An 18,653-nucleotide genomic window follows, 5' to 3' on the forward strand; every position below is an offset into this window, starting at 1 on the left:
ATCTACTCTGACTAGAACCCGACCAATACTGGATTTTTTGGGCCAATGCTGGTACCAATATTAGGGAGTAAAAAAAACGAATATGGATATAATATAGAACTAAAGACTTGAGTCAGATTTAAGAGACAGAAATGAGGACTTGAGACTCTAAAAACTTGGCTTGTTTTGAGACTTGAAAGCAAAGACAATCAATTCTCAGGTTTTGACTTGGTAAGAGTCCAGATAAAATAAAAGCATAGCCTAGCATAGCCATACACTGTCCCATGAATGTGGAATTAATAAGCCTATACTTTGAGAGGAAATTCTCTTTGCTAGGTTAATATTTTAGGAAAATCTTCAAATACTTAGCCATTTCAATTTGCATCTTGACTTGAGACTTATACTTGCCCCAAAATACCCCAAAATAGTTTATTTACTTTATTTATTTAAACAATATTTGTATGTTAGCAATGGATCAAATAACTATGTGTAATGTGAAAAAGTTGCTTGTAGTGACAAACCAACAGCTAATTATCACCCAACTCTGCATCCTCCTCACCTCTGCAAAGCATTTTAGTGTCTTTTAGCTTATCGTTTTCATTTTACTTTCCCATTTTACAGCCTGCAACTTAACTTTTTGGTTCAGTCTCACTACTTCATCAGCGTTTTCAACACCAGCGGTCAGCCATTTTTAGTGAAAAAGCTCTGATAAACCCACTGTATGCTACCTTCCTAGCACTGAACAACAGACAGACACAGTTAGCAGTGAGGTGGTGAATATCATGGAGCATTTAGCAGCTAAAAGGCCAGATATTTCCCTCAGGAGCTGGAAGAGACCAAGCCAGAGCTAAAAAGAAAGTGAAAATTGGACGTCAGGTGGCCAGAAACACAACACCAAATGAATGCTAATGTTGCTCACTGTCTCCTGGATGTATAAATAGGCTAACATGTTAGCCATGACAACTTAATAAGGTGACAATATGTCAATATGGTGTTTACAGCTTGTTCAGCTGCAACTAAGTGGCCAACAAAATCAATTAATGGAGCTTTTTCTTACTAGCTAGCTATGTTCACATCGGAGCTATGTCACATAATTTGAATGGAACAACAAATGAGTGAAAAATAGCTTATCTAAGCACTGAAGGAGCAGATCACCACACAAATGTAATCAAAGCTTCTACCACCACATGCCATGCAACAGAACAAATCACTGAGCAACCGTGTGAATGCTCACCATTTAAAGGCACAGTTAACATCAAACAGACAATTTAATTCCGAGGCTGTGTGGCTGCATGCCAACACCACCCCGCAGAGACGAGCCTATCAGAGACTGACTGGCTGTAGCAGTGGAGAGCTTTTGTCCATGACAAGGGGCCATGCAGCTCTTCACACTCATAATCAGCACATGCAAATTCAACCAGGAAGCAGGTGCTTATTGCTGGCCTCAGAGGTTCATCATCAACCCCTTCCTTCAACACAAGCTATGGAAAACAGCCTCACATTGTCATTACAGCCAAGTAGGCAGAGGACAGGATATTAGGGATTTTAAGCTCTGTGGCTCTGGGCAGTGATGCGGCATATCAAGAGGGTTTTGTTGTCCGGATGAGTGGCCAGCATCTTCACATCAGGATGCCCGCTCCCTGATTGAGTGCAAGTTAGGTTTCACTTTCCTGACGTATAAGGCGGAGAGGGAAAGTACACCTTAATCCTCACTTAGACCAACCTCTGCTTAACAAGCACTTGTTACTTCCATATCTATGACGCATTTCTATCAGTGATATCGTCGCAATCCTGAATGCCCGGACATCTCATGTGTCACTTAAAGTCCAAACCAAGACTGATAGGCTTGTGCTAGAATAATATGACATTATATCTGATTTGTTGAAGTTTATGAAAGTCAAACACCTCGTACACCAAGTCTAATCTTACTGCAAACCCTAATAATCCTGAGCAGGGAATAAAGGTTGCCCAGCTTCGTCAGTGCTCTTACTTTATGCACACAAGGTTCAACTCGGTGTCAACATCCAGACGGCACAAGTTGGCTGATGAATAAAAGATAAGCTTGTCTGATTTGTCTGCTGGCAGGAGACGCCATCAATATTATATCTGAACAAGATTATAATGCAAACAGGCCATTAAAAGGCAACACAGTAATACAACTACTCTGTATGTTCAGACAGCTTTTAAAATACACTGATGACTTGGGTGGGGTAATTTTGGAATAAGGAGTAAGAGTGAGCCAACGATAATGTTTGCTGTCACAGGGCAGGGCTAATATAGGTGATGAATAAGGAACACAGCCCAACGCCGTGCACATAAAAAAAAAAAAAAGGGCAAGACACAAGCGAGTCTTATTCTGCCTGGAGAGTAGAGAGGAGTAATAAGTTCTCATCTGTGCTTTGTACTCAACAACAACAACACTCCTGAGAGTTGATAACACTTGACTAGTGGCGTTTGATTTTGTCAGCGTGTACTTTAGTCTTGATGCACACCTACTGAGCAATGATATTATAAAACCAGAAAAAAACACACACCAGACTTAAGTGAGAAGCTGCATATAGTGATAGCCATAATGAAGCACTTTTATCCTTTATTTCTTCGACAGAAATTCAGCTTTAAGAGTACAAAGAAGGATTCTTGACTTTGTTAGCAGCTAGTAGAGTTAAATCTAGAACTAAAATTAATCATCAATTAACTGATCTTTGATTGGCAACTATTTTGATTAATTAAGTAGTTCTTTTGGGCAAAAAGGACAAATATTCTACAAGGGGCAGAGCCGGCAGGCTGAGCAAAACACGTTACCGTGTTAGGAGTTTATTTTCATTTAGTTCATTTTTGCATATCAGCATCCACGTCAAATAAAAAACTCTAATTTGTAAATTACTAAGCGTGTTATTTTATATAGACTGAAAGTGTCTGCTCTGTGTCAGCAGAGTTACAGCACAGAGTAGTGGAGTGAGATGTCTGTCCTCCTTCCTGCTCTGTGCTGTAAAGACACGTAGCTGTTAGTGAGCAGCTGCTCTCATGTCTCCCCAGGTCTCAGTGCTTGTTTTCAGCAGAAACCCTCTGCTCTCAGTGTGTCTCTCTCGGGATGGCAAGTGGGTTGCTCTGGTTCTGGTTCTAAGTGGCGGTTGTCCTCTGACTCGTCCCCGCATCTGTGTGCACTGCAGACCAGTGTCACTGCAACCTCACCGTCAGGCACACACGCTCTCTTTCTCAACCACACACTCGCTATGCACTGAGCTATTCCTCAAAGGAGCTATGCTACTTGTATAACACATTTTAGTTTAGAAAACATCTTAAAATACTTTTTTTTCCAACTCAGGCCTGGCCACTGGGCTTGCAATACACTGGTTTAAACCCTGCTATACTACACGATACACTATATTAATAACCCTGACCCTGATATTGGCAGATAGTTGATGATGCACAGAGTTCTTGCAGCAAAGCTTTAAATCTGCTCAGAGAAACCAGTGACTGTAATTTACTCATTTTGCAGAAGATTCCAAGCATAGGGAGCAGCATAAACCAAACTCTATTTGAACGTTGGGTACAGTCAGGAAAAAGATGCTCTGTGAGTGAAAAGCATATTTGTTTGCAAATTTCCTTTTCATGTACACACATAGATATACTGGTAATAGCCCAAGAATGGTTTTATAAATAAAATAATGCCAACGGAGGAGTCTTTGAGAAATGAAAGAGGCTAACCAACTTGAGCATACGGTGTGGAGTGATGAGTGAGGGCCTTACAGCTCGTCATGAATCTCTGTGCTCTATTATATGATCCAGAGAATGTAAGCAGTGAGATGATGCATTCATGTACAACGTTATGTAAAACCATGAAGTGCATTGACTGTAAGTTGAATCACTAGTGTGTCATAGCAGTTTACGATGTAGAGTAACAAAACTGTATCCACATGAAACAGGCTGTTACAGACCGGTTTTGCCCGAGTCAGCATTTTACAACAGTGTGAGTCTTGTAGCTGTGTACCAGACAAGGCGTAGTTCACACAATCTGAGGCCCAAGCTGAACACATTAAAAAAACTCCTGCTGTAGGCGACTTGTAGCAGAGGAACACTGGAGTCTTTATTTTAGGTAGTTTGTGTAGTGAGAGGCGACAGTGATCCACTGTATAGTCAGCATATAGTACAGCCTGTCAGGAGAGGTTTGTTTGTCCCCAGTGCAGGTTAACGCAGAAGTCAAGATAAACATGACATAAAAAGCTAATGCACATTTTCAACTCAACTATTTCAGCTTTTTTATAATGTGAAAATTGCTTAAGGTCTTGCTCTAACGCAAACTTACTGTGCCAGGGTTTTTTTATTCCTTCCTGTGGTTTTTTGGTGGTGCCCGCCCGCCTGGCTGACTGTGCGGCCGCCCGGCTGCACCTCACCTTGCCTGAAAAGACCATTTCTCTCTGGCGGTTTCCTCTGATCTCTATCAAGCCGCTAAATTGTTTCAAAGGCTGCTCTTTTAGACGTCAGTGCTTTTCTCTAAATACTGGTGCTCTTTTTAAAAATACACCGAGACCTAAAGAGGCCATTGTGTTGTCAGTGTGCCTGGGCCAGTCATGCTTCTTTTCACAGCGGCCTTTCTTTCTTCTGATAAGAGAGTCTCACTCTACAAGCTATGCAGTTTATTTGCACATGATTTAAAGGATGAAAGTGTAAGATTTTCTTCACCTACTTGTGCAGATACATGTTTTAGATTTCTTTCGAGGAAATCACTCTTATTGATTCAGATTGCAACGCATCCTAAAAGTCAACACAGCACTCATACAACAAACTCAATCTAATGTAGTATTGATGTTCTGCAAGCATCCATTATTGCCTTGTTATCCCTCAGGGAGCAGCAGATATTAGTAATGTTTTGTGCCATGCAATGTACACACAGTAATGTAAAATGACTACTCTTCTTTAGTAGCTCAGCCCATTGATCACATTAGTGTGTGATGAGAGAAATGTAGGACAAATCATTTCTGTGTGTCTGGTTAGAAAATATACAGAATGTGGTGCATGTGCAGTATGTTATCACTGGCAACTGATATTATCCCGGAGTTACAAAATGGAAAAATTGAGGCAGCTCTTAAGCTAATTTTAAAGACATGTTAAGTGTTTTCTGGATTGTTAAAATACATGTTAACGTTTGACAAAAAGAACCCACTTCCAGTTGCAGAATATTGACTTTAAGACTAAGGTCATATCATCTGACCCCGTCTTAAAGGACAGGTTTACATTTTTCAAGTGTGTCTTAAAACAACAGTCAGTGCCCATATGAACATTTGAATAGCTTTAGCTTGCTGTAATCATTCCTCCCGTTTATACTGGCCATTAGAAGATCCCTTCATAATGTACTTTCAATGTAAGTGATGGGGGACAAAATCCACAATCCTCCTTCTGTGCAAAAATGTGTTTAAATATTATTTGAAGATAGTATACGGCTTCATCCGTCTGACTTAATCAAATCAAGTCAATATCCTCCAGAGTTTTTAGTTTTTTAGGTCTTTTAGTACAAATTTTGCTCTTTTTGTTACTATCCCTGCACTGCTCAACAAGGAAACACCATCCAAGGAAACACAGTGAATTTCAAACGAAAAAGATAAGATATCCACTTATCCATATTAATTTCAGATAAACATTTGAACACACTGGTTCCATCCCTACGTTGGAAGTATGTCAAGAAGGGATCTCTTACTGGCCAATAATAACAGGAGAAACAAATTCAGCAACCAAAAATAGTTTCAATCTTCATTTGAGTGCAGACTTGAAACATTGTGAACCTTTTTTTTGCCTGTCCTGAATGGCAATACTTGAAGGCAGGGCATAAAGCCTGCTGTTCAGCGCTATGATCTGTACAAATGGGAAAACGGCACAGACGTTTGGACAGTTTCTCATCGAAGGCTTTGATTGTAGATATGAAAATTGACAGAAATATTTCAAGTGTTAAAATGAAAAAAGACATTTTGATAGAGAATTTTAGACCAGGCCTACTGAAACACCGTCTCATACCTGGTCAGTCTCTGCGTAAAATGTTTGCAATTGTTGAATTGTCTCTTTAAAAGGACTCAATCTGACAAGCTCTTTGTTTGAGGCGTACTGAGGCCTTAAGGTACTTTGATTACACAGGAAGTTAGCCAGACAGCTGGTTTTTTTGTGCTTTTGAGGTTTTGAATGTGCAAATTTTTAATATTTAATATTTTATTCTTGCTTGACATGCACAGTTAAAGGCACACTGCAGAGTTTTCATAATAAACAAACCTTGAGGCTTAACAAACACGTCGACCGCCTTTTCTCCCTCATAAAACGTCTGCAAAATTTGGTCAGAATATTTTGTATTCTGAATTGTTTACATCAGCTTGTGTCTCATCTTTTTATCAGAAGTATTCATCAGATATTGGACAAGTAGTCCTATCAAGCAACTACTATATATAGCGTTGTTTTATTCAGTAACACGGTGTCCAAGACTAAAATTGGCCCTAAGAGAAAATGTTCCTCTTGAATCTTTAAATGTACTTTTCTGTTCTCTTCTTTCAGGAGATAATTTGCCAGAAGAACACTGTAAGTACACAAAGCGATCTTTTTTTTTCCCTCTCGCCTTTGCCTTTCTCACACATTACTCACCCATTGCTCACACATCACACATATTATGTGGTGCAAAGAATATGCTTTTTTACAACTTGCAGAGAGCACAGTGTCTAACACCTCATGTTTCTCTTCTCGGTGCTGTAAAGGTTTTCTCCTCTGCAGCTGGCTTTTCTTTAGTCGTAGTGATAAATGTTTGGTTTCACAGAAATGTAACATGAAAGCATTTTCTCTTCAGTGTGAATGCTGGTTTTCAAGATGTTTTTTTTTCTCAGATGACAGCTGCTTCATTGGTTACAGTGAGTGCACGAGTATGATCTGCATAAAGCATTTTGAAAATTTGACTTGCAAAAACTGCAGCATTCAAATAACGTCCTGCCTTAAAGCTAAGGAAATCCTGTTCTTTACTAACACATCCTAATATAGTTTGAATCATATTCACACTGACCTTCTGAAACACATTGGGTATTAATACACACATATTTCTAGCAAAGCCAAAACAAATGTCCCGTATAGCCTGCCATGTTTATAATCTACAAATTTAAGATCCAGTGTTTATTCTTTTGCGAGTGTTGCACCACCAGTCAATGATGTTGACATTATGTATCACAAAATGATGACAAAATTGTTCATTACAATTTCCCTGAGCCCAAGGTAATGTCTTCAAATAGCTTGTTTCGTCCGACCATGAGACCAAAACTCAAAAGAATTCATTGATAGTGACATAAAGCAGCACATGGTCACATTTTAGAAGCTGGGAGCAGGAAATATTTGGCATTTTTGCTTCATAAGTGACCTTAAGTGATTAATGGCTTATCAAAATTGTTAATTAAATTTCTATTGATTGACTAATTGAAAAATAAATGAATTCAACAGTAGAATAAAGTGTGATTAAAGCAGAAGCAGGCTGACTGTTGTTCAAGAGTCCACGTTCAGGAGCAGATTTTCCAGGCTTAACTCTCCTAAGTGGCTTTTCAGAGTGGAAGGAGGCGGCCCTGTGCTGCATGAAACGTACTCTGACTCTTACTGTGTGAGGTGAGCTGATTATCACTCACAGTATGAGAGAGTGAGCTTACTGATCTCCCTTATGTGCACTTACTGTCTTTGTTCTCCATCTTTCTTGCCTGTATTAGTGCACTTAACTGCCCTCTGCAATGTGTGCATGTGCTCCTAACACTGTGTAAGTGCACTTAAAGAGCAATGTCGGCAGAGTTTTTGATCATTTTTACTCATTTTCCATCCCCTTTGATGGCATTGTTGCTGTTTTTTCCAGTATGTGCCAAGATTAACAAAATTTTTATATAATTTTAATCACTTTTTACGTTCACTAGAGCTTGTCTGGTGTATTTAAGCTTTTTGTTCTTGCACGGCACACATGTAGTTTACAGTGATAACACTAAATGTTTAGTCATTTTTGAAACAAACTGTCCTTATTTTCACAGAGAAGTTAAAAAAATCAAGCTTCTCATTTCTAGCCGGCGACTGTCAATTCTTTTGGCTGAAATGTCACCGTCACTAGCGGACTTTATTAGCTCTAGCTAGCTAATTAAGCTAACGTTAGCTCGGTGAGTTGGTTGAAAATGTATTTTGAATGTTTCCAGCTGACTCATTTTAAAACGAGAAACCTGTACACTACATTCATGGTATAGTGCTAAAAGACCGACGGTATTAGGAAAAATCATATTTGACTATTAGCTTGAACATAAAAACAAGTATGTAAGCTATGTTTTTATTTTTAACGTTAAGAGAGCAGGTTTTTAGGATGAGGACTAACTGATGTATTTGGTACACGTAGCACTATTTCAGGTTACGTTAGCTTAAAGCGGTTGCTGAAGCGTAACTGTACCCAAATTTTAACAAAGAGCAGGCCAAAGCCGCTAACATCACCTTAAACTCTTAAAGCATCCAGGACCAGCCTCCACACGGTGAGGAAATACTACACAGTGGATGTGCTATGCAACTTAACCTGTAGTGCTAATGATGTGCTCCTTGGCTTCGAAAGTAACACTCAGTAAGGTTAATATAGGGAAGAAACTAGCAGATAAACACTTTGTTAATCCATTCCTCACAATTTTGCTCTCATGTGTTTGCTTTAGGAAAAGCTAAAAAAATGACATTATCCTCCAAACTCTCTAGATACCAAGTACCGCTCTTTCTACAGCCTTATACACACCACTTCAACATGTGGAGAAATCCAAAGCTTGACCAGCCTGCTGTGCTTTCTTTCGGTTGCTAAACTGTGCTTAGACTGTTGAAGGAAGGGATTTAGTGAATGCTCAGTTGCTCTTTAACTACCCCCTGTGCTGATAAAAATGCATTTAATTTCCGTCAGCTTTAAACTACACTGCAGGTGCAAGTTTACTTGATTCTATTCTGCTGTTACAAAAGCATGCAATGCTAATTGTTTTTAAGTGGATTTAACTACCCAACATGATAGTGGAAACCCAGGTAATTAGCCTCTGTTGGTGTATATCCAATTACTATAATTGCATCCACATTACCTCCTCTGTGTTGGTGTAAATTCACTCACTGTAGCTACCCACTGCCTTAGTTCAAATCTATATCTCAACCCACGTGTACAAAATCTCAGAGCTTCAGGACTGTGTGGAAGAGATCATGGGTGGTTATTAGTCACGACTGCTTCCTCAGTGGGTTAATGACTGCTGGAACAGTCATATAAATTAAATGCTAACATCAAGTTGCGGTTAGCTGTGTGTGTGTGTGTGTGTGTGTGTGTGTGTGTGTATGGGTGTGGGTGTACGTGTTGTCTCTGTGAAGGTGAGTGAGTAGGCATGCAGCTCCAATACAACCCTGCTGTAACTGCAAACGGGCAGATGGACCTTGAGCAAGGCTAATAGACCAGATGACTCACTGGCTGAATAACTGACTCATTCCCAGCCACATTCAGCAGATTCCCCGTGTGCCGGTGCTGTCGCATGTGTTTCACTTGTAGCTCAGAAACTTGTCACCTGTAAGCAACTAGCAGAGGTTTGCCTCAAATGTCCTGCAGCCGCCGGCGAAGTCTGTTGTGTGTTTCCCATGACGGCATGAATCTCACACACACACACACACACACACACACACAGAGGAGCTAAATATAGCATCAGGATTTTGCAACCTGTCTGGTCACACCTAATAGTAACAGGGGTCACAGGTTTATTTTTGAAAGGCATGCACCGCCACTGCAGCAACCGGTGATGTCATGAGCCACCGTTGCACAGTAGGAAGTAGTTATAGCCTTTCATTGCTTCAACGCCACACCTTCCTTTCACTTCCTTTTTCTGTTGGTAGTGAGAGCAGCAGTGTGTTTTCTCAGAAGACGCTGCTGAAAAGCTGAAACCATTATGGAATATTAAAGCTGTCAGGATGCAGCTGGGTAGCAGCCCAACCGCCTTCAGATGCTCTCATGTTGTGTTTCAATACACATCTGACATTCTGGGAATAGCTCTCCTTTTAAAAGACTTCAAATGTTTCTTGAGGATATCAATAGTGGATTTCCTGCCTTTCTTTCTCTCACCGCTGTCTGTAAACACCAGACGCACGTGTTTCCTCTTAGTTTATTCAGCAGTGGTAGACCACCGCAGCAGAAGCATCACGACCACTTCTGGAGAATAATGTGAAGTTAAAACAAATACAGATACCGAGTACAGAAATCTACCTCCAGACAAAACACAGATGTGAAGAATTAGAGCTAAGTAAATAAAGAAAAGGACTGTTTTAGTGCTACGACTGCTGCTGAAACAGAAACGCACGTAAAACCAAATTATTCCTGAATGCCACAGCTGCAGCAAATAACAGGGTAGCGCTCTGCACCAGGTGAGCTTCTGTTTCTGCTGGAGCTGATTTTCATAAATACCAGGCTGCATGAACAAGTGGAATTTGTAAATGCAGTGGTGTAAGTGTTTACAGTTGTAAGAAAGCAGCTCCTAATGGCTCTGTCACCACTGATGCACATTTCTCCTCCCAGCTGTTGCCTGTTTAGACTGGTTCAGTGAAAACAACGCTGCAAACACTATTGTCTGCATAGACACAGATCAGAGATGAAGCCTCACGTGTGTATTACCTGAAACTGTCTGAAACAGGGGAAACAGCTCAGACTTCCTCCAGGCAGTCTGCTTCCTCCCCATGTATGCAGTGTAATGTTTTACTGTAGAGTGTCTATGAAGTCAGAGTTAAAGTTACATCATTTAGATAATTGTTTACTGAAGGTTTGCTAAACTACAGGTTTGTATGTACTGTATGAAAGAGTCTGTGAGTAGTTATTAAAGGATGTAACTGCAAATTTTCTATATTTTTCTTATTGTCAGCAAATCTCATGTGCAACAGCCAAACCAACAACAAATTGATCTATTTACAAGTATTGTGTGTTTTCAAAGCCTGATATATCTTATTCCTCTGTGTCATAGACCTCTGTTGTCCAAAAACTCAAAAACAAAAACACATCAGTGAGCCACACTGCTGCACTGGCTGAATGCAGCAGAGAAACAGCTCCAAAGACAAATAACAGCAGTCACGTTTTCAGTCTCCAGAGAGTAGTGTCTTGTAAGGCAGCAGCCACTGTGCATGCGCTGGAACACTGTTCTGTGTTTCATTGCTAGTTTTACGACATATCACAACTTCTTGACTTTGCACCACATTGTACATTGTAAAGAACTTTAGTACAAAGTCAAGAGGTCGTGATGTGAAGCACAACAAGCTAACGAAGCTCATTAAACTCTCCGAAGACTGAAAATGTGATTGCTGTTATTAGTCTTTGGAGCCGTTTCTAAACAAACTACAGTGACCGTAATCTTTGTGGCAAAGGAACATCTGCACATGAGATTTGTTGACAACAAGAAAAATATAGGAAATCACCAGCAATATCCTTTAAGACAAACTACAACCTTGATAGAGCTGCTCCTAAATAACTTCATAGGAGACATTCTCTGATGCCCAAATATACTGATAGTTATTTTGACCAAAACTGCGTCTCTTCTGCCTACAGACATGCTCAGCCAACTACACCTTCATCCCGTACATGGTGACACCACACAACAAGGTGTACTGCTGTGAGAGCAGCCTGATGAAGGGCCTGACCGAGCTGATGCAACCCAGCTTCGAGATGCTGCTGGGGCCAATCTGCATGCCCCTGCTGGACCGCTTCATTCAGCTGCTCAAAGTGTCGCAGGCCAACTCCCAGTAAGTACAGAAAGGAGCAGACAGTGGGTGGACTGGACTAGAGATTCTGCTTTTTTTAAATATATTTTCATATAGTTTTTCTTTTTATTGGATGCTGTAATGTCCCGTCAGAGATCATAAAAGTCTCAACTGAATCTATTCACCATTTAGACCATTAAAGCCATGTTTACTGTCATCTGTATAGGAACCACAGGAATCTATACAATAAAGGAGGAACTTACAGTACAGTAGGAGATTAAAAATATAAAATGTGAAGTATAAGACGTCATTCACGTGCAAAGGGATGCTAAACAAACTGCAAACATTCTGTTTTTGAGATTAATAGTCATGAGGGATGGGAAGGTAATTATTACAATCATCAAAATCTTCATGACCTTAAATTTTCTGGTAACTACTAAAGGAAACACTTAAGCTATTCCTACTAACAAGAAGTTCTTTTATTGTATAAATGCAAGCTGAGGTGCAGATAAACTAAGAAAAATAAATTAGGTACATCACAAATGAGGAAGAAGCCAAGGGAGTGTGATTTCGTCTTCCTGTGGAGCAAAATTTAGCTTGCAGGTGTTCATGTTCGAGCAGCAATGTGACTTTTTTTATTCATCAGAACAGCCCTTTTCTTTTATTATCCCACTCTTCCTATTTTTTTACTTGCTGTAATTATTTTTATGTAGAACTTTGACTTGCGTGGTGATCTACATTTTAAAAAAGAAAACAACAAAAAATCATTTACACCACCTCAGTTGCTGGGGTAATATCTCAGGCTTTGCTGCCAATGGGAGAAGCAGCAGCCAGTTAGTTCTAGCTCGGCTCCAGAAATAGTGACTCAGGTTTTACAGGCAGAGAAGAAAAACGTGCACTTTGATGAAGCATTTGTCTCCAGGAGACCAGCATCCATGAAGTTAAAACCAGTGAACACAGCAGAGAGATTTCAGCTCAGCTATCCCTGGTACAGGAACACATACTGTACATTGTGTGAAGGAGCATGAGTGCTATTTATAATAACCTGCTGACTATATGTTAAATGTATTCTACCTTATGAAAGCACCACCTGCCTAGACAGTCTGACTAGGCTTCCCCATATCTGTTCTATGAACTAACAGTGTTCATTATCAAATAATTACTTCATTAGACCAATATTTGTTTGCTGTTGTACAACATTGGGCTGACATTGGCCTTCTAAATGAGAATAAGATATCAGTCAGTGTCAATATATTAATTCCAAGTTGATGTAAACACTAAAGGGGGACATATTATGCATATTTCCAGGTCTATAATCATATTCTGGGGCTCTACTGGAATATCTTTGCATGATTTACACTATAAAAAACTCGTTATACTGGCCTTTTATGCAGCCCCTCAGTTCAGCCTCTGTCTGAAACAGGCCGTTTTATCTCCTGTCTCTTTAAGGCCAGCTCTTTTAAGCTGCCCCTCGGGAGACTTTCAGCAGCTCCGAAAGCTATGTCAACAAACCATGCAACAAACTATAGTTGACCAAGTTAGATAGATATTCGACATTATAACAGTATATATAACAAAATCGCAAAAAGCATAGTATGTCCCCTTTAATTTCAAATTAACTCCACAGCCAACAAACCAAGCTTGAGTTAGTTGTTGCTATGTACTTCCGGCTATATTTACTGCAATATTTAAACAACATATATCAAATGATTCATATGAAAAACATGGAATACAAGCAAAAAAACCCACTAAATTTAGTAGGGAAGTAAATGAATTAAAACTCCAATCATGTTAGAATTTCCCCTCAAGGAGAAACTTACCAAAAACAATTTGGTAAGGTTGTGGTTGATTAGATTTTTTCTAATGGAAGTTGTTGCTTAAGTCACAGGAAGGATTATACAGTAATTACATAACTTTAAATAAAGGGAACTGAGGTTGCTTTTAGATGTATTACTTTATCATAAAGACGATGCAAACATAGTTTTTTCTCGTGGTTTTTCTCCTCTCACAGCCAGTATTTTCGAGAGACGATTCTGAATGAGATCCGTAAAGCTCGGGAGCTGTACACTGGCATGGAGCTGGCTACCGAGCTGAGCCGAATTCAACAGCGGCTGGACAACGTGGAGTGCCTTTCAGTCGACATTGTCATCAACCTGCTGCTGACGTACAGGGATATCCAGGTAACCAAAGGTCTAAACCAAACATTGTCAAATTAGGTGTGCTGCCTTTGCATAATTAAACCATTATGGAAACAACTGGTTGTTGCTGGTTAGATGCCAGTGATAATGTTGGTCCTTCCTGTTGTTTTAATGAAAAGAATACACGTGTTGGAAGTGGTTTCCACTCACTGAAATATTTGCCTTTTCCAGAAACAAGATTTTAACTCCAGTTAGACTCCCTTGTTCGGTGTCATAAAGAAATTTCACTTTGCACTTCAAACCGCTCCCGTAGTTTTCCTGCCACCACAGAGGCAGCACATCCTTTTAATCCGATGCTTCCTACTGGTTATCTGCAAATAGATAAGGTTGAATGGAGATCTGGAGATCAGAGAGATCTTAAATCAAAGAGTTGCAGGTTTAAACCTTGACAAACAGAAGAAACCATCTCTGCACATACGCTATATATAAAAAAACAACTTTTACAGCAGGTGCTTCAAGATTTCAGTGGAGGGAGGAAAAAGGAATAGGACACACCCTGTTAATAAAGCAGTAGGGCTATAACTAACAATTATTTTCATCACTGATTAACCTGGTGGTTATTTTCTATTAACATCTTTATTTGACTTTGTGAGACCAACAGTAACATCTCATAAAAAACATAAAGAAAATTATAATCATGACATATAAAGCTTGCCAACCCAAAAAGTTCCGAGAGTAAATTGTAAGGAGGAATCAGATATTCAACGAACCACTGATTCCCAGTCAGCTTAGTACAGATGATCCGGGTGTGTGTGTGCTGAAGTCCCTGACCTTGGCAGAGGAAGCTTCTGTACAAGTTAGAGAAAGGTCACTGCCTCAACATCAATCTGTCATCCCTTTGCTAGTTGTGTTTTCTCAAACAGGGGCCATCGCAGATCGCCTGTAGAGAGCTCTAGGCGAAGCTTTTGGACCACTTGTCTTAAATCTGCCTCTACCTCTCTTTACGCTCTTAAGTCTCTGCATTACAATGTCACTCACTGTCCACATCCTCCCACTCACCATAGGCAGCGCTCGGCCTCATGAATCATTGATGAGAACAACAAGCATTGAGGACGTGCTGAATTATTCAGCATGCTTTGGGTATAGTGACTATGTAGGCCAGTAGAGCAACAAAAATGTGATGAAGGGGACAGTCAATTATTGAAGTACTTTTGGTGTTAAGCAGACACATGAGTCTCAGACAGAATGAATTAAAGGACATCAGAAACTCTCAATACCTTGATGAGTTGGAGTCTGTTTTTGGAGGACGCTGGTGAGGAGACTCATGTCAACATATGTCCTACAATGCTTAGCAATGATCATGAGTGCAGCAGCAGCTCACTAGTGTGATCTTTACTTGTCATCTAGGATTATGAGTCCGTCGTGAAGCTGGTGGAGACTCTGGAGAAGCTTCCGACCTTTGACCCTGTGGCTCATCCGCATGTGAAGTTCCATTACGCCTTTGCACTGAATCGGTAAGATGGCGAGTCAGACAGCATGCATGAAACAGTAACACATCATACAGCAGACTAGACAGATACAAGTCAACATGCACATCCTGTATGAGTTCATAGTCATTTCATCTTTCTCCTTTACACTCATATTCACGTTAAGAAAACAACTATCTCTAGTTTAAAATGTCAACTAAAGCTGGGCGCTACATCTATTTATGCCACTGCAGAGGAAGAAACACTACATCTCAAACAAACATCCAGTTAATAGTTCAAACCATTGATCAAAATCAGCACACAATATCAAACTGCAAGCAACCATAGAAGCAATACATCTGCTTGATGCTGTTCTACCAAATAATAACATTGCATGTATCTTTGATGTCTAATAAAAATGTTCGATGCATTTCCTTCCTCTTAAAACATCTGCAATGCAAATTTTAAAAATACTTTAAATTGTGCATCGTTTAAATCCATGTTTGCTTGGTAGCAGTCTAATTCTTACAATCTTACCTTTGTTGGTGTATTACTGCCACCAATTACCAATCAGTGGAATAATGTGAAACTGAAAGCAGGATGTAAATTGCGCTTGCAGGTGCGTCTACATGCATGTACATGATGCAAACAAAGAGGGATCCACTCTTGAAAACAGGTGCTTCACAGCGCTACTAGTGAACCAGAACTCCTCAGGGTATCTGTAAGCAGCAAAGGTTAAAGAGCAATAACGCACTTCTGATATAGAAAATACGGACTCGATGGAGACATTCTTTTCCTCCATCTCATCCTGATTATTTTTTGTCATTTTATATTTCAGGACGTGTTGATGGTATTATCACTTGCATACATAATGTTTTATTATTATATGAGACTAGATCCTGACTTGGGGTTTGGGTTATTGGTTAAAGTTAAAGTTTGTTGGTTGGTTGTTTTTTGTCCTAAAAGCTACATTTCAGTTAATTGATGCCTTTAGTGTAAGTACGGTATATTTTGTTATCCGATAGTCACTCCTAGAATTACTGTCAGTATTAAGATATTCAGTAAAAAAAAGTATATTTGATTTTTGTCAACATCATTTACCCCTGACGTCAACCTTGTTTAAGGTACTGTATTTTATGTTTATGTGTTGGCTTTTGAAAAGATTTTCTTAACCAACAAGTGTGGGAAAATTTTCTTAAACTCCAATTAAATCGTTAAAAAAAAAAATCACATAATTTGGGGTTGCAAGCAGCAGTGTGCTCAAGCTATAGGCTCCCAAGCAGCAGCAGCAGCAATAATATTAGTTGCATGTGTGTCTGCTCGGGAAAAAGACAGATGTACAACGCAGGAGGTTTTGACTGCTTGTTTCTCACCAGCTGCTTTGCTTGTAAACTTCCTGTGGTTTTCGTGGTGCGACTGCCTCAAACAGCAATAAAAAGCGTGCTGTTCTTTAATTTGGCAGCAATTGGAAAATGTTGCTGCCGGGTGCCAAGATGCCCGTGTGTTCACTGTTACTGACTGGCTCATTACCAGGATGTGATATTGTGTTTGCAAGCTCGAGGCACCACACTGAGACATTTTGTGAGACATTTTCATGTGGTAAGTGTTAATGACAGAAGACACTCTCTCCATCGTGATTTTGGGATGCTCTCCTCAGGCTCAGAACGGCACCTCATGAGTAGAGAGACACACCTGTAGGAGGTTTCTTATGTCCCTCACAGCTGACCAGTTCAACAAAGCTTCATGAGTCACTATAACTACACTAGCTGCTGCGTGTGACGGTTAAGTGATGTGCTCTTTTGGACAGATTGTAATCTGTGGTGTAACTGTGTTATCTTTTTTTTTCCTTTTTGTGGTGTGTGAGGCAAAAGATAATTTTATATATTAAATAACACAATAGTTCTTCAATTTTGTGCACATCTGATTATAACATGATGGTTATGTTCCTGTTTTTATGACATATTTATTGCGTAATTGATTAGCACTGGTGTATCAGGGCTCTTAGGTCCCTCTTCTCAGGGACCCAAATTAAAGCAACATTTTGATTGGAAATACAGGAGAATTCGAACTTTGATGACTTAAATTGGTTTTATTTCTGAGATTTTGCCATACTTTAAAGTTTATTCTGTGGTAGATATCCCCATTAATATTTCTGGGTGTAGTGGGTTATTGTGGACAATGTTGTGGCAATATACAGTAAGATTTTAGCAAGATTTTTGTATCAGTGTGATGAAAAGTTTATTAATTTGTCAGGTATTTTATACACTAGATTAGACTACAACCACATTTACACCTGGTATTAACATTTGATCTGAATTATCTGCATAATGACGTCTGATCTATGGGTCTTTGCATTTACACCTGGTATTAATTGCTTGTTATCTATCTCAATTGTGCCTACATTGATACAGATCTCAATATGCAAATTAGGTAGGCGGGGCTGGTGGACTTGTCAACGAACATGACGCATCTGAGGTCATGAGAAGCAAAGCTGTGGCTGGGCGTCATTTACTTTTTGCGAGTGAAGACTTTAAGCCACCCCTACTACTCTTTTTTTTACTAATAAGTGACCTTTCAACTTGCTGGGGGGATTTTTTTCTTATGAATGTGGTCACACTGTACAGATTACATTACACTTTGCTGAGAGTCAATCACAGTACGAGCCCAACCACCTTCAAATGTGATCCCAATGAGTTCTGCATGCATTTACACCTTGCATTAACATGCATTTTCCCTTATCCAGATAAGTTATCTGGATGCAGATTGCATGTTAATACCAGGTGTAAATGGTGTATAAGAATCGGTTTACGTTTGGTAAGATCTGATTTGTACCACCTCAGAAATCAAAAGTGTTTAGACAGTAGCTGTTCTGAACATAGACTCGAAGCGGAAGCTAGCAGTCATACTGTGGAAAGGAGGGAGGTGCGACATCGTTAAAATATGTTACACATTTTTAGACTGTCTCTTCTGGAAGGCTTTCATAGTGTTGTTTGTTCGTGTCGGTTGTTCACATGAAAAGTGAAAATGGTTTTGTCGAGAATGAAAACACAGAGCTAAATAGAGAAGTTCAAACCCCGGCTGGTATAGATGTTGGATCGTCGGTTTCGGAAAGATACAGAATTTGTCGGACACAACTCAACCTATATCTGATGTCAGAAAGGCTTGACGGGGGGAGGGGTTCCAATATTTTACTATAAGATTACAAATACGTAATAGTAATAGGGGATTTTATCCCTATTATCCTAATGGTCCGTTAAGTCTATAGTCAACATGCTTTTTCAGAGTTTTTTCCACCCTGATAAGAATCCATCTCTAAAGGAACCAAATAAAACTTCTTTGACATTTTCCTGGA

General features: G+C 39.6%; 1 protein-coding gene across 4 annotated transcripts in view; it reads left to right on the top strand.

The window, feature by feature from the left end:
* map3k5 (mitogen-activated protein kinase kinase kinase 5) overlaps positions 1-18,653 on the top strand; it is a 72,766-nt gene that overhangs the window by 17,559 nt on the left and 36,554 nt on the right. Inside the window, exons 3-6 of one of the 4 annotated variants that reach the window (XM_042390612.1) lie at positions 6,514-6,537; positions 11,546-11,739; positions 13,709-13,877; positions 15,243-15,349. In XM_042390612.1, coding sequence (XP_042246546.1) covers positions 6,514-6,537; positions 11,546-11,739; positions 13,709-13,877; positions 15,243-15,349 — 494 coding nt within the window. Of the gene's footprint in view, positions 1-6,513; positions 6,538-7,722; positions 7,742-7,783; positions 8,573-11,545; positions 11,740-13,708; positions 13,878-15,242; positions 15,350-18,653 lie in introns of those variants that run through there. The other 3 variants (XM_042390616.1, XM_042390614.1, XM_042390613.1) reach the window with 3 other exon arrangements.

The sequence above is a fragment of the Thunnus maccoyii genome, chromosome 17, assembly GCF_910596095.1.
Source record: "Thunnus maccoyii chromosome 17, fThuMac1.1, whole genome shotgun sequence".
NCBI lineage: Eukaryota > Metazoa > Chordata > Actinopteri > Scombriformes > Scombridae > Thunnus > Thunnus maccoyii.